This window comes from Sinocyclocheilus rhinocerous, unplaced genomic scaffold (assembly GCF_001515625.1).
Source record: "Sinocyclocheilus rhinocerous isolate Xijiao unplaced genomic scaffold, SAMN03320098_v1.1 scaffold515, whole genome shotgun sequence".
Classification (NCBI taxonomy): Eukaryota; Metazoa; Chordata; class Actinopteri; order Cypriniformes; family Cyprinidae; genus Sinocyclocheilus; species Sinocyclocheilus rhinocerous.
This window is the reverse complement of record NW_015660140.1, coordinates 405,394-418,271: the sequence shown is the minus strand read 5'-3', so window position 1 is coordinate 418,271 and position 12,878 is coordinate 405,394. Positions and strand designations below refer to the sequence as shown.

General features: G+C 35.9%; 1 protein-coding gene across 3 annotated transcripts in view; it reads left to right on the top strand.

Annotated features, from left to right (window-relative positions):
* dock8 (dedicator of cytokinesis 8) overlaps positions 1-12,878 on the top strand; it is a 50,403-nt gene that overhangs the window by 20,665 nt on the left and 16,860 nt on the right. For 2 of the 3 annotated variants that reach the window (XM_016533998.1, XM_016534000.1), the window contains 20 exons: positions 1,893-1,983; positions 2,123-2,285; positions 3,037-3,154; positions 3,750-3,820; positions 3,912-4,056; positions 4,306-4,407; positions 4,582-4,677; positions 5,851-6,085; positions 6,264-6,428; positions 6,582-6,754; positions 7,663-7,755; positions 7,842-7,937; positions 8,058-8,207; positions 8,367-8,480; positions 9,750-9,905; positions 10,006-10,142; positions 10,234-10,397; positions 10,575-10,726; positions 11,372-11,554; positions 11,701-11,827. In XM_016533998.1, coding sequence (XP_016389484.1) covers positions 1,893-1,983; positions 2,123-2,285; positions 3,037-3,154; positions 3,750-3,820; positions 3,912-4,056; positions 4,306-4,407; positions 4,582-4,677; positions 5,851-6,085; positions 6,264-6,428; positions 6,582-6,754; positions 7,663-7,755; positions 7,842-7,937; positions 8,058-8,207; positions 8,367-8,480; positions 9,750-9,905; positions 10,006-10,142; positions 10,234-10,397; positions 10,575-10,726; positions 11,372-11,554; positions 11,701-11,827 — 2,731 coding nt within the window. The remainder of the gene's footprint in view (positions 1-1,892; positions 1,984-2,122; positions 2,286-3,036; positions 3,155-3,749; positions 3,821-3,911; positions 4,057-4,305; positions 4,408-4,581; positions 4,678-5,850; positions 6,086-6,263; positions 6,429-6,581; positions 6,755-7,662; positions 7,756-7,841; positions 7,938-8,057; positions 8,208-8,366; positions 8,481-9,749; positions 9,906-10,005; positions 10,143-10,233; positions 10,398-10,574; positions 10,727-11,371; positions 11,555-11,700; positions 11,828-12,878) is intronic. The other variant, XM_016533999.1, reaches the window with a different exon arrangement.

The following is a 12,878-nucleotide window of genomic DNA, read 5'->3' as shown; positions in this document are numbered from 1 at the left end:
TTATTTCAAGTACAAATATCTAAAAATTCTTACGTTAAGATGCAATTTCTGTAGATGAAAAAGGATATAAGGTATATTTAGTCTTGTTTCCTGGTGGAAACAAGTGCATTTAAGTGCATTTTAAGTGCATTTTACGTAAAACGTAAAATTGTCCGCCATAGGGCAAGAAAAATAATCTTAATGCAAATGGAAACAAGCATATTTTTAATTTCTTACCCCACTGGCAGATAATTAGCAAAATAAGAAAAATGCACTTAAATTATTTTTTTAGGAGGCTGCATAAATTCATAGGGAGTTTTTTTTTTGTTGCCATATTCACATGCATATTTATTTGAGTGGTAGCATTTTAAATGGTAGTTTTCTTTAAAACATTGGAGATGCAGAGCACATTAGTAAGGCCGCTGTATGCAGACGGAAAGTGTATGTTGCTCTCACGCTCTTTCTGAGAATTTTTTTCCTGGGCACAAATCCGTCAAAGAGGAGTATCACTGGACTGTAGGTCAGTGTTGTAGAAATCGGTTTAAATGAGGCTAATCTGATAAATGATGTTCACTTGATAACATCTTGCTGCAACCTGTGGAAGTAACCCAATAATTAGAATTTCCTTTAGGTTTTCCAGTGTGGTTGGATGCATTGATGATGACATGCATATTCTCATCATCGCACCTTCTGAAAATGAAGCAGATTACTGTATTGAATGGAAGGATGCCAGATGGAGGGGTAGTACGAGATATATTCTGTAACCACCACCACAGCTGTTAAATAAACACAAGTTATTTACAATTTATTTGGTAATCTTTATTTTCTACAAACACAAAAGCAACAGTTATTGTTTTCCTTTTGGATTTTGAAATTCTTCTACATGACCATCTCCTCTTCATCTGTCAGTGGTGCTGGTGCAGGTTCTCCCCCCATTTTGCGAGCCTCTGCCTTCTTGCTGTCGACTGAGTACAAGTCAGTTGTTAATTTCATTACTCTAATTAAGAAATGTAACAGGTTTGATTAGAGAATATTTAATAAGCCTATGTGAAAAGAGCATTAAACTATGTGGAATAAGCTGCTGCGCATTGAAATAGACACTGAATGATATTTAATATGTCAAATGTTTGTAAAGTCATGTAGCCTACACCCATGAAACTTTTATGCTTAAAGCTTTACCTTGATTGAATTGTGTTTTTATAATTCATTTTTAGATGCTGCTACGTTCTTTTTCTTTTCTTTTTTTTTTGCCGTGGGATACCATGAAAATGAAATTTAGTAAATTAATTTACAGTTTTTACCTCTGATATTATAACAGTGATTAAGAATTAAAGTTATTTATTGACTCGGAAGTATGCGGACGGCTTTTTGTTGGTGCTGTTGCCATGGTCAATCATAATTTCGGAGGTCTATTGATCATGACTTCTCATAGTCGTGGTGCACGCGCTAAACTCAGAGTCGACTGAACTAACACAATTGAGCTTTTCTGAAACCAAAAACTCAGAGTTTCCCATCTCAGGGTAAGTCAACTCAGAGTCGGTTGAACCTCCTTATTGAAACGGGCCCCAGGAACATGTATTAAGAAACTAAATGATCTGAATGGGATGAAAGGGTTATTTTTAGAAGTTGTATATTTTAGAACAGTGCTTTCCTGTCCTAAAAATCCAATCTTATTGAATTAGCACTGTGGAAAATAAGTTTTATTTATTAGCATTATTCCATTCTTCACATTCTCCAGATTAACTGGTGCCTGCGTTCTTCAGCTAGCTCTAATATCACACTGCATTCTTGTAATATTCTTCCTCTAAACTGAAGAATTATTCTGGTGTTCTCCATAAAATCTTCCAGACACGTTTGATTTGAAAAAATGTCATTTTTGAGTTGAGCTGACCATTTATTGTGTGTGCTGGCAGGAAGGAGAGCGTCTGAGTGACGAGGACCTGTTCAAGTTTCTGGCGGACATCAAGAGGTCGTCCGGTCAGCGACGTGTTAAGATCATACCTGGTGAGGAGATGTTCTAACTGTGCCATTTGTCCATTCAGTTTTAACAGTAGTGAACTGGTGATTAAAGACATTTATTTATAAGAATCAAACTTTGGCATGTAACTCATCTTGCACCATTTATATACGTGTTGTTTGAAAGGTTTTCTGAGACTGGAAGTGTCTCCAGTGCCGGAGACGGTTCCTGGGTGTCTGTGCCCAGAACTGATTCCAGTGAAGCCAGTTTCTGAGAAAAATCCACGGGCGGTTAAAGAAGTGCTGGAGTTCCCTTCCAGTGAAGTCTATGTGCCTCACAATATATACCAGTAATCCCTCTCTATCTCTCTCACACAGACACACACACACACACATGTTGGTTTTTATGGTTTATGGGGACTCTCCATAGGCGTAATGGTTTTTATACTGTACAAACATGCACACACACACACACATACACATACACACGCATGAGTTGTCAGGCTGAGATCTAGCTGAAATGGGATGCAGTGATTAATCAGTAACCTTAAAAAAAATCTTAGTTCTGAGTAATAAGGTTTGTCAGAATTTGGAGTGCAGAACTGTTGTTGATATTAGTCACTCATTTACTATGAACAAATAGTTGGAATAACTGTGCAGGACAGTGTTGCCAGGTGTCATAAGAAGAATAATCAATCAGGTCTTACAAATCAAGCCTCAAATAAGAAACTTGCTTTAACTAGAAAACACCCTGTGATCAGAGGGATAGAAGGGTGTGTTTATAGATGATGGAAAAAGTAGAATTGCTAAATTTATTTGAATAATTCTAGGATAAACTTACATTAAAACAACTGCTATATGGAAGTAAGCCAGGAAAAACACAAGCAACATCCCATATTTATGACAGACTTTATGAAACATGGCAACACTGTTGCAACTAGCTTCTTCCTTGTTGTCAGTGTTGAACTGTAAGCGGTCTGCTCCATCTAGTGGCCAGTTAATGTTTTTACACACAATTGTGGATTTCAAATGGAATAATTATTTTGTCTGCAAATAACTTTTTTATTTTGTTTATTTCCTTTTATTTTAATCATGTTACAGGAACCTGCTGTATGTGTATCCTCTGAGGTTGAATCTTAGTAACCGTTTGACTTCAGCCAGAAACATTACGGTTAAAATCCAGTTCATGAGTGGTGAGGATCCTAGCTGTGCCATGCCTGTGAGTGCAAAACCATATTCATATTTATTTATAGATGTCAAAAATGTATTACCATTGCATTTATATTCTAATATTCACAACAACAGAAACAACAACAATAATAATAATATTAAATATTGTTCTATAACATTATGATATAATAGGAATATAATAGAAATCAGGTTAGCTGGTAGACTGAAGTGGTCCGGAAATTTTTTTTTTTTTTGTTAAATGTTTGTAAAAATATAAATTTCATATTCGATTACTGTCTTTCTACCGCTGTGCAAGGTTTACAAAGCTTTAAAGAAAATATGATGTAACTATATTATGCAAACTAAATTATATAATAATGTGAAATTAATAATAATAATAATTTATTGTTATTGTTGTTGTTGTTTTTATTTTATTGTATGATTCCAAGTTCATTGTGAATAAATGACATACAGAATATATAAACCTTACACAAGTGACAGACCATTAAATCATAAGCCAGAATTTCATAATTGTGATTGTGTAATTACTATAGTGTAGATTTAAAAATGTATATATTTTTTATTTTTGCCCTTATTCAAAAACTGATCTCACTCACCTTCTCCTCTGCACTGTCCCAATAAAGGTCATCTTTGGAAAATCAAGTGGCCCTGAGTTTCTTCAAGAGGTCTACACTCCAGTCACATACCACAACAGGTAATCATGCTCTCTTACAACAATTTTAGTGATCAATATATCAAGCAAATGTAAGGGTGGTTTGAGAGTGCTGTTTCCATCTCCTCCACAGGTCTCCTGATTTCTATGACGAGATAAAGATCCATCTTCCAGCCCGTTTAACAGAGAAACATCACTTACTGTTCACCTTTTACCATATCAGCTGCCAGCAGAAACAGAACCAGACTGGAAGTCTGGAGACTCTCATTGGATATTCAGTGAGTGGCTGTACAGATTGTGTGTGTGTGTGTGTGTGTGTGTGTGTGTGTGTGTGTGTGTGTGTACATGTTTATGCTACATTGTGGGGACCAAATGTCCCTACAAGGATAGTAAAACATGAAATTTTTGACATAGTCAAAGATTATACCCAGGGTTATAACGGTGGTGGAAGGTCGAACCAAGACTCCAGCAATGTTAACATTGTCCACACAGAAATGAGTGTCATGACTTCACTTCCTTCCCTGCAGTGGTTACCCTTGCTGAACAATGACAGGCTGCAGACTGGGCAGCAGTGTCTGCCAATCATTCTGGACAAACTTCCTGTGAACTACTCCCTGCATTCCCCAGAGGTACAGTCAACCATTTCACATCTGCCTTTTTTGGATGCCAATCATTTCATTTCGGGACCTTGCATTGATGTCTCGTTTGGGCACATATTCAATGATTCTTCCGTGGCTTTGTGTATTAATTTGTTTGAAAATAGTGTATATTCTGTAACTTTGGGTCTTTTTATATGCCTTCAGAAACTGCCAGCTCAGGTACCTCCTGTTAAGTGGTTGGAGAATCATAAGGGTCTGTTCAACCTTGAGCTACAAGCTGTGTCCTCAGTCCAAACACAGGTGCGAAACACTCTCAGAACTCACTTCCCAGCTGGAAAGTCCAGCTTATGTAGTTTTTTGAATGCTGGTGTGCTGATGCTTCCAGCATCGCTTTTTAACTAGGTTAACTAGCAAGACCGCAAGGTCAATCAGTGTCACGTGAAAGACCATGCTGGTTGACCATAAGCTAAACAAAAACCAGACTGAGCCCTTCTTTTCAGCAGGATTTTAAGTATTAAAATTACATTTACATTTACATTTTGTCATTTAATAGAGGCTTTTATCCAAAGTGACTTACAAATGAGGACAATAGAAGCAATCAAATCCAACAAAAGAGCAATAATATGTAAGTGCTATGACAAGTCTTGGTTAGCCTAACACAGTAAACGTAGCAATTTAAAAAAAAAAATAATAATAGGAAAACAAGCAGGTAGAATACAAAAAGAATAGGGAACGCTAGTGTTAGAAGGTCTTTTTTGTTTTTAAATAAAAATACAACAAGTAGATAGAATAGACAACGAAGGCTAGTGTTAGAGGCTAGCATTAGAATAGAGCATAGATAAAATAGAATTAGAATAGAGAGTGCTAGAGTTAGAGGGTTAAATGAAAAATTTTAAAATGTTATTAAAGTGTTAAAATATCAACTAGTGTGAAAAATACTAATCTGAATGAAATTGACCAACCTCATATAAAATGACAGGAATAAGAATGTACTGAATTATTAGATTAAAAACTAGATGGAAAAAAAAGAAATTTAGAAATGTTGCCTTGGCAACTAAATTAAGTTTAAGTACTAAATAAATTTAAATATAAAAAAAAAAACTAATCAAAAGCACAAAATGATCAAAAGCTCAAAAAGTCGTCAAAAGCTAAAATTAAAATTAAAAATGAAAATAGAAAAATTATATGTATACAGTATGTATATAGTATTTATTTTATTTTTTAATAAAGTTTAATTAATGTGTATGTATACAGTATTTTATTTTTTATTAAGTATTTAGTTAATAGTTTTTATATTATATTATATTATATTACATTATTATTATCAGAAACCTATTATAAAGTAAATAAAATACCAGTTTCTATAGGTGACATTTCAAATATTTTTACTAATATTATGCAGTGAAAATATATTTCAGAAGCATTCATTAAACGAAATGGCTGTTGTTCACAAATCCGTTTATTCAATCACAGGACAGTCACCTGGAGCGTTTCTGTACTCTGTGTCACGCCCTGGAGGGCAAGACCATATTCCCTATTCGAGTGGGAGATGAGAAGATTTCTGAAAACATGTTTGAGCACGAGCTGAAGCTCAGCATCATCTCGCTGTCATCCTCCGGCCTGGAGCCGCTGGTGCTGTTTCTCCATCAGGTCCTCGACAAGCTCTTCCGTCTCATCATGCAGCCCATGGTCATCGCCGGACAGACTGGTGCGTTTCAGATAGGAAGAGCTTTAGCTTTTGTATTACACTCACTGGAAAGACAAAAAACTCATGTTTTTAGCATAGAAGTACATTAGATGTACTGATTTTTGCATACTGTGTAGGCGAGTATGCATGTTCAGGATTGTCAGCCGGCTTTACAGAGCTTTAATCTTGTTTTGTGCAGCAAATCTGGCCCAGATTGCATTTGAGTCAGTGGTGTCGGTTGTCAACAGTCTTCACAACAGTCAGGAGCTGGCAAAGGACCATCAGGGCAGAAACTGTCTCCTAGCAACATACCTGTACTTTGTGTTCCGCTTGCCAGACACACAACATGAAATCCACACCTCAGGTACAGTAGGCCTGTGACATCATCTTGACCGCCAATGATGTAATTCTTCACCAATCCAAAACAATCCATTTTTTCGTGTGGAACAGAGTTTTTAGTGGCTTTGGGACTTACTCTGTTGTTGTCTGTCACTGAGCTGAGGCTTATGTTCAGCAGGCACAGGAGGTCTGATGGCTCACCCAGAGAGCCGATACAGCACTCTGACTCGCGCCACGGCCACCACGGTCGGCTTCATGCTGCTTCAGTCACGCATTCGTTCCAGCAGCAACCCTGATATACCAGCACCGCAGAGCCCAGAGGACGCAGAGGTCAATAACATTCTAGGAAAGGTACAGATACACAAATGCAACATCAAACTTGTGCTGGACAAAAATTCATGAGCTGGAATTTGAATTGGCCAAGGAATATACTGAATTACAATTCAGTGAAATTTCATTTAATTTATTAAAGATTTAAGAATGATATTATATTATATTAATATACTGAAATTGGTATTTCATTTTGTAAGAAAAAATGATGAGGAAGATCTTGATGAAGAATAACTTTTATTACAGTCAGAATGAATCCTGACGATCCTGAGCTCAAACATTTTATACTGTATTACGTTCATCTTACCGCTATTATATTAATATACTGAAATTAGTATTTAATTTCTATATAGAATTCATATATATATATTCATATATAAAAGAGTAGTATTAAGTATTTTTTAGTATTGTTTATATATCTTTTATAGTATTTATTTATAATTTAGTCATTTTATTAGTTTTTTCTAAATGTCTATTTTCATTTATTTACAGTCATTTTTGTACTTCAGCTTACAATTATTCTATTTCTGTTTGCAGTTTTTCCATTTAATATTTATTTTATTTCAGCTTATTTCACGAATGAATGAATACGCAAATGCAATATCATACTTACATTTTTCTAGGTGTTTAGCATATATAAAGAATAATATTAAGTCTGACTGTTTAAATGCTATTATAGTATTTATTAATAATTAAAGAAATTTGCTTAAAATTCATATTTTATATTTATATTTTATTACAGATTAAAAAATAAAAATGTTTTAGTTAACAATAACAACACAATTTCTTAAATTAAAATTGAAATAAAAATTAACCAAATTAAAATCGTATTCTTAGTTCTATTTGGAATGGTGCAGTCTTTTTTACATGCACATATACACTGACTCAATTGGCATTTTTCTTATTGTTCCCACATTTTTGGTTTCCAGCAGGGTTTAAATCTTCCTGGCAGTCGCATCTCAGCAGCTGGAAACGTCTCCAATACTTCACAAAGCTCAAGCACACGGCCCACAAACAGAAAGGTTGACTTGCCACTTCATTACCTAAGATGTCTGTCATTTCAGCAGAGGTTGTGTTTCCTAATAAGCAAATCCGTCTGTCTTTGTAGTTGTTCCATGAGGAGCTGGCTCTTCAGATGGTGGTCAGCACTGGAGTCTGCAGAGAGAACGTCTACAAATACGCCTGGTTCTTCTTTGAACTTCTTGTAAGATGGTTGTGATTGAATATAAACATGTTGCTGAGCAAACCAACTTGAAATTTCACATATAAGATGTTGTTTATGAGGTTTTTTTAGATTCTCATTGTCCATACGTACACACTCCAGGTGAAGAGCATGAGCCAGCATGTGTCTCAGCTGGATAAGAAGGCAGTCTCTCGTAGGAATCGGTTTTCGGATCGTTTCAAAGATGACATCACCACCATTGTCAACGTGGTAACTGCTGAGATTGGAAACATTTTAGTAAAACAACAAAAGGTGATTGAATCCAGCTGAACAGATCATAATCTAATCCAAGAACTGTTTGGTAAATCAGTAAACATGGAGCACATGAGACAAACAAGAGGTTAGATCTTCTGGAGGAATGTTATTTGTCAGCGCTAATGAGAAGAGACGTGTGTGTTTATTTGTCTTCAGGAGCTGGAGCAGGCAGAGAAGGTTAACATCAGCCTGGCTTTCTTCCTGTATGACCTGATGTCTCTGATGGACCGAGGCTTTGTGTTTCAGCTGGTGAAGAATTACTGCAACCAGGTACTGCAGCTCATCTCATTTACTAATGATTATCTTAATAGAAAGAAATCATTCACAACTAATCGGTTCAGTGAACATCACAAGATTGTCCAGCATGAACCGTTTAGGCATGACTTTTGAAGTAAAGCAGAGTAATATTTTAGTGTGAATGCAGTCAAATATTTGGATAAAATAAATAAATGAATAAATAAAATAATATGTTTTATTAACTAAATTTGGTAGGTATTTGCACAAGAAAAAAATGCCACCTTGAGGTGGCCTAACAATTATTCCATGACCATGAATATCTCTTATGATATTCTTGTATTGAGATATGACTGGGGTTCCCAGGGGCCTCCAGGGCTGCACATAGAGTCTCTGTGCACTGACCAATTCAAAACATCCAACAATAATGTCACCCTTAATTACATTTTTTATCATTAATATGTAACTAATTATATGACATTTTTAAATGTACATATAAATGTAAATATATTTTGTTGCCCTGCTATACACATATAAGGGAGGGGTGGGTGTATGATCACATTGCTAGACTCGATCCTGCACCACTATTTAATATTTTTGGTATTAATATATAACAAATGTACTAGTATATTCAATTAAAAAACATAAAATTAAAAAACATTAAAAACACACACACAGACTGCCATTCAAAAGTTTGGGATCAGTAAGATTTTTAATGGAGTCTCTTATGCTCATTAAGGCTGTATTTATTTGATCAAAAATATAAAAACATTTAATATTGGCTTCCTATTTTAATATACTTTAAAATATAATTTATTTATGTGACGCAGTGCTGAATTTTCAGCATCATTACTCCAGTTTTCAGTGTCACATGATCCTTCAGAAATCATTCTAATATGCTGATTTATTATCAGTGTTGACCCTGTTGTGCTGCTTAATATTTTTTGGGGACCTGTGATACTTTTTTTTACTATCACTTTTATTCATTTAACAAATCCTTGCTGAATAAAAGTATTAATTTCTTTAATAAAAAGGAAGAAAAAACCTGCATCACCTTGATTGAGCACCACTTATTAATATTTTTACTATTAATATTTAACTAATTAACTAGATACATATTCTATACATTTATTTATTTATAATAAACAGATATATAGTGAACAGGATAAGACTAAAACCTGCACCACCTGCATGAGTGCCATATTAAGAACATGTGTGTAAACGACTGCACCTCGGCTCAGGCAGAACTAAAAATATTATTAAATCCTCTCCCTCTCTCTCTGTCTCTCTCTTTCTCTGTCTCAGATGGCAGCAAAGAGCGTGAGCATGTCGACTTTGATCAGTATGAGGTTGGAGTTTTTGAGGGTCCTGTGCAGTCATGAGCATTACCTCAACCTGAGCCTGTTCTTCAGCAACCCTGCTTCTGCGCCCGCCTCCCCGTCACCCTCCACCTCCTCACAGGTCAGTGAAGAAACATCATCTGCTGTGTTGTGTCTCATCTAACACTCACACTATTTGGCAACAATGACTATTGCGATAAAACCTTTGTCTCTGTCACCAGACCTCCAGCTTGTGCAGTTTTCAGGACCATAAGATCGCAGCCATGTTTGATCTGTCACAAGACTTTAAGCAGCGGCATTACTTGACCGGACTGCTGCTGACCGAACTCAGCACTGCACTGGACATGGAGTCAGAGGGGTTAGTCACATTTAATGTGTGCCACTAAAGCGTTTAGTGAATTTTTCACGAGTGCGTTTACCAAACGTTATTAATTAATGTGTATACACAGGGGGAGAGTACAACAAAAGGCCATCAATGCCACATACAGCTTATTGTGCGCTCACGATCTGGACCAGCGCTGCTCGAGGCCAGAGGTCAAGGCTAAGATTGCTGCTCTCTACCTCCCTCTAGTGGGCATCATCATTGACTCCATCAATTACCTTGACTTCACAGGTACTGCCTTACACAAGTCACGTTGTTAATCTCAGTTAGACTTGATAGTTGCTTTTAGCCAGTGGGCCAAAATGCTGGATTATGGCTCTCTGGTGGTGCATGATGGTAGTTTGAAATGGATGGTGCTTTTCAGATCTGTGGTTTAGATGTGTGAGTGAGTATATGTTGTCTTCACAGTATCTGACTCGCGTGGCGGTAAAGGCAAGTCCGGTGGGCCTGAGGAAGATCCTGACAGCATCACCCCCATCAATCAATCTGTTGCAATGGCAATCGCTGGAAATCCTTTCAACACTTTAGCGAGAAATGCACTGGTCTCTATGGCCTCTGTGGTATAAATAGTTTTTAAATAACATAATTTTTTATAACGTTATATATTATATGATATTATATTATATTATATTATATTATATTAAAATAATTAATAACATAATTGACATGCGAAATAAATGAACACTAAATATTTAAATAATTTTACTGTATAAGAAGAAAGTCTGTGGAGTGGTCAGTGTTATTTTAGTATTGTTTATATGCTATTATAAAGTTTATTAATATTTCAAAATAGCTTTTATTTTATAGATTTTATAGAGTTTTCAGTTACATTTCTGTTTAAATTGTAATCATTTTTGGTGCTTTTGTCATTTTTATTAGTTTTATTTTATATTTCTGTGTCGCTTAAAATGATTTGGATTTCAGTTATAGTTTTAGTAGTTTTAGTACTTTAAGAAAAATAAGAAATTTTGCCTTAGCAACTGAATGAAAAAATAATTTTAGGTTTTTTAGGTTAATTTCCACTTTAATTCAATAAAGGAAAGTAATTTAATAGTTTCAGTTTTAGTTTCTGGTAATTGACCAATCATAATCAGGTATTCCAGAGAGCCTTGTAATATGTATGGATATTTGCCTATTCATCTGATATATTCCAAAGAAACAGTAATTCTCATTTGAATATTCTTTGACAATGTTTTTTTGTCCAGACGGGGAAAACTAGCAACATGTTGACAGCAGAGACCAGTCGCAATCTGCTCATGTGTTTCCTGTGGATTATCAAGAACGCAGATCAGAATCTGATCCAACGCTGGAATGTGGACGTGCCTTCATCTCAGCTGAGCCGTCTGCTGGAGCTCCTCGCCATCTGCATCTCCTGCTTTGAGTACAGGGTAAAAACACATCAGTCACTGCTGCATCACTCAGTGACCTTCAAGAAGAGCTTAGTCACAGTGACAGGATGTACTTTGATTTGGACAGGAAGACGTCTTCTGGATGTCATTAGAAGATTTTCATGTGGTGTATTGTGTGTGTGTAGGGGAAGCTGAGTTCTGATAAGGTGAGCACACAGGCCCTGCAGAAGTCTCAGCAGGCTAAGGCGCGTCTGGAGGAGGCTCTGCTGGGAGGAATCGGAGCCAGAGGAGAAATGATGAAAAGGGTGGGAGGTGAGCTGCATCTCATGTTTTACTTCCTATCTTAGCCTTTAAGGGTCATGAATCCCCAGACTACTTTTTCTGAGATTTTAGCAGAGGTGTTTGTGTTGCACATCATGGAAGACAATGTTAGCATCCGATAATTTTAACTGTTGGAGAAAACTGGTTAATTTGAAGCTTTTTTGCGCTATTTTCATCTTCCGGGTTTAAAATTTACATCATTTTGACGTCACAATTTGTGACGTGGCAATGCATCAATGACGCATCGGTGTCTATTAAATTATTCATGAGACTGCTTGTTCTTATCCTATGAGAAGACGCTTTGCTTAATTATTCACAACAGCATGTGTTGATTTGCTGTGACAGACGTTTCAGACTGTGAGATGACATCGCGCACATTAACTGAGAGAAACGTTCATGGATCGAAGGAAGAAGAGTGTTTGTTTTTGCTTTGTAATAAGAGTTCGGCACAACCGCGATTCATTCATTAGTGAGTGTAACCGTTTTTACAGCTCAGTCATTCTTGAGACATGGGACAAAACAGATCCAGCAAGGGCAACTTCTATTAGGTTTAAAAATAAAAATATTTTCAATTTGAAATGTCATGAGGGATTAATAATAGAATGTATTTAACACAATTATCACCTTCAATTGAATTTTCTCATTATTATACCAAATCTATGTTTCTTAATGTCCTCTCACTACATCTAAAACAGTGTGTCCACAGAGAAGGGTTCAATCATTCATATGCAATAAAATCAATTTAAAAAAAATTTTTAATGATGAAAAAGAGCTTGTTTTATCAAAAGCAACACTTAATAATATCTCCTATCAAAGCAAGGTTGTTTTTTAATGACACATGCATGTCAACATGCATGCATGCACTTGTCAACACCATCAGACATTCAATAAAATGTAATAAAATCAGGGAATATCAGGGGCAGCTGTCACTCTAAAGGACCCCCTTGCCACAGTTCACCTCTGCAGAGTACAGCAGTGTCAGACAGGCTCTGCTAAGTTTGATAGTTTTAGAATATTTTAAATCCTAATGTTAATATTTCCT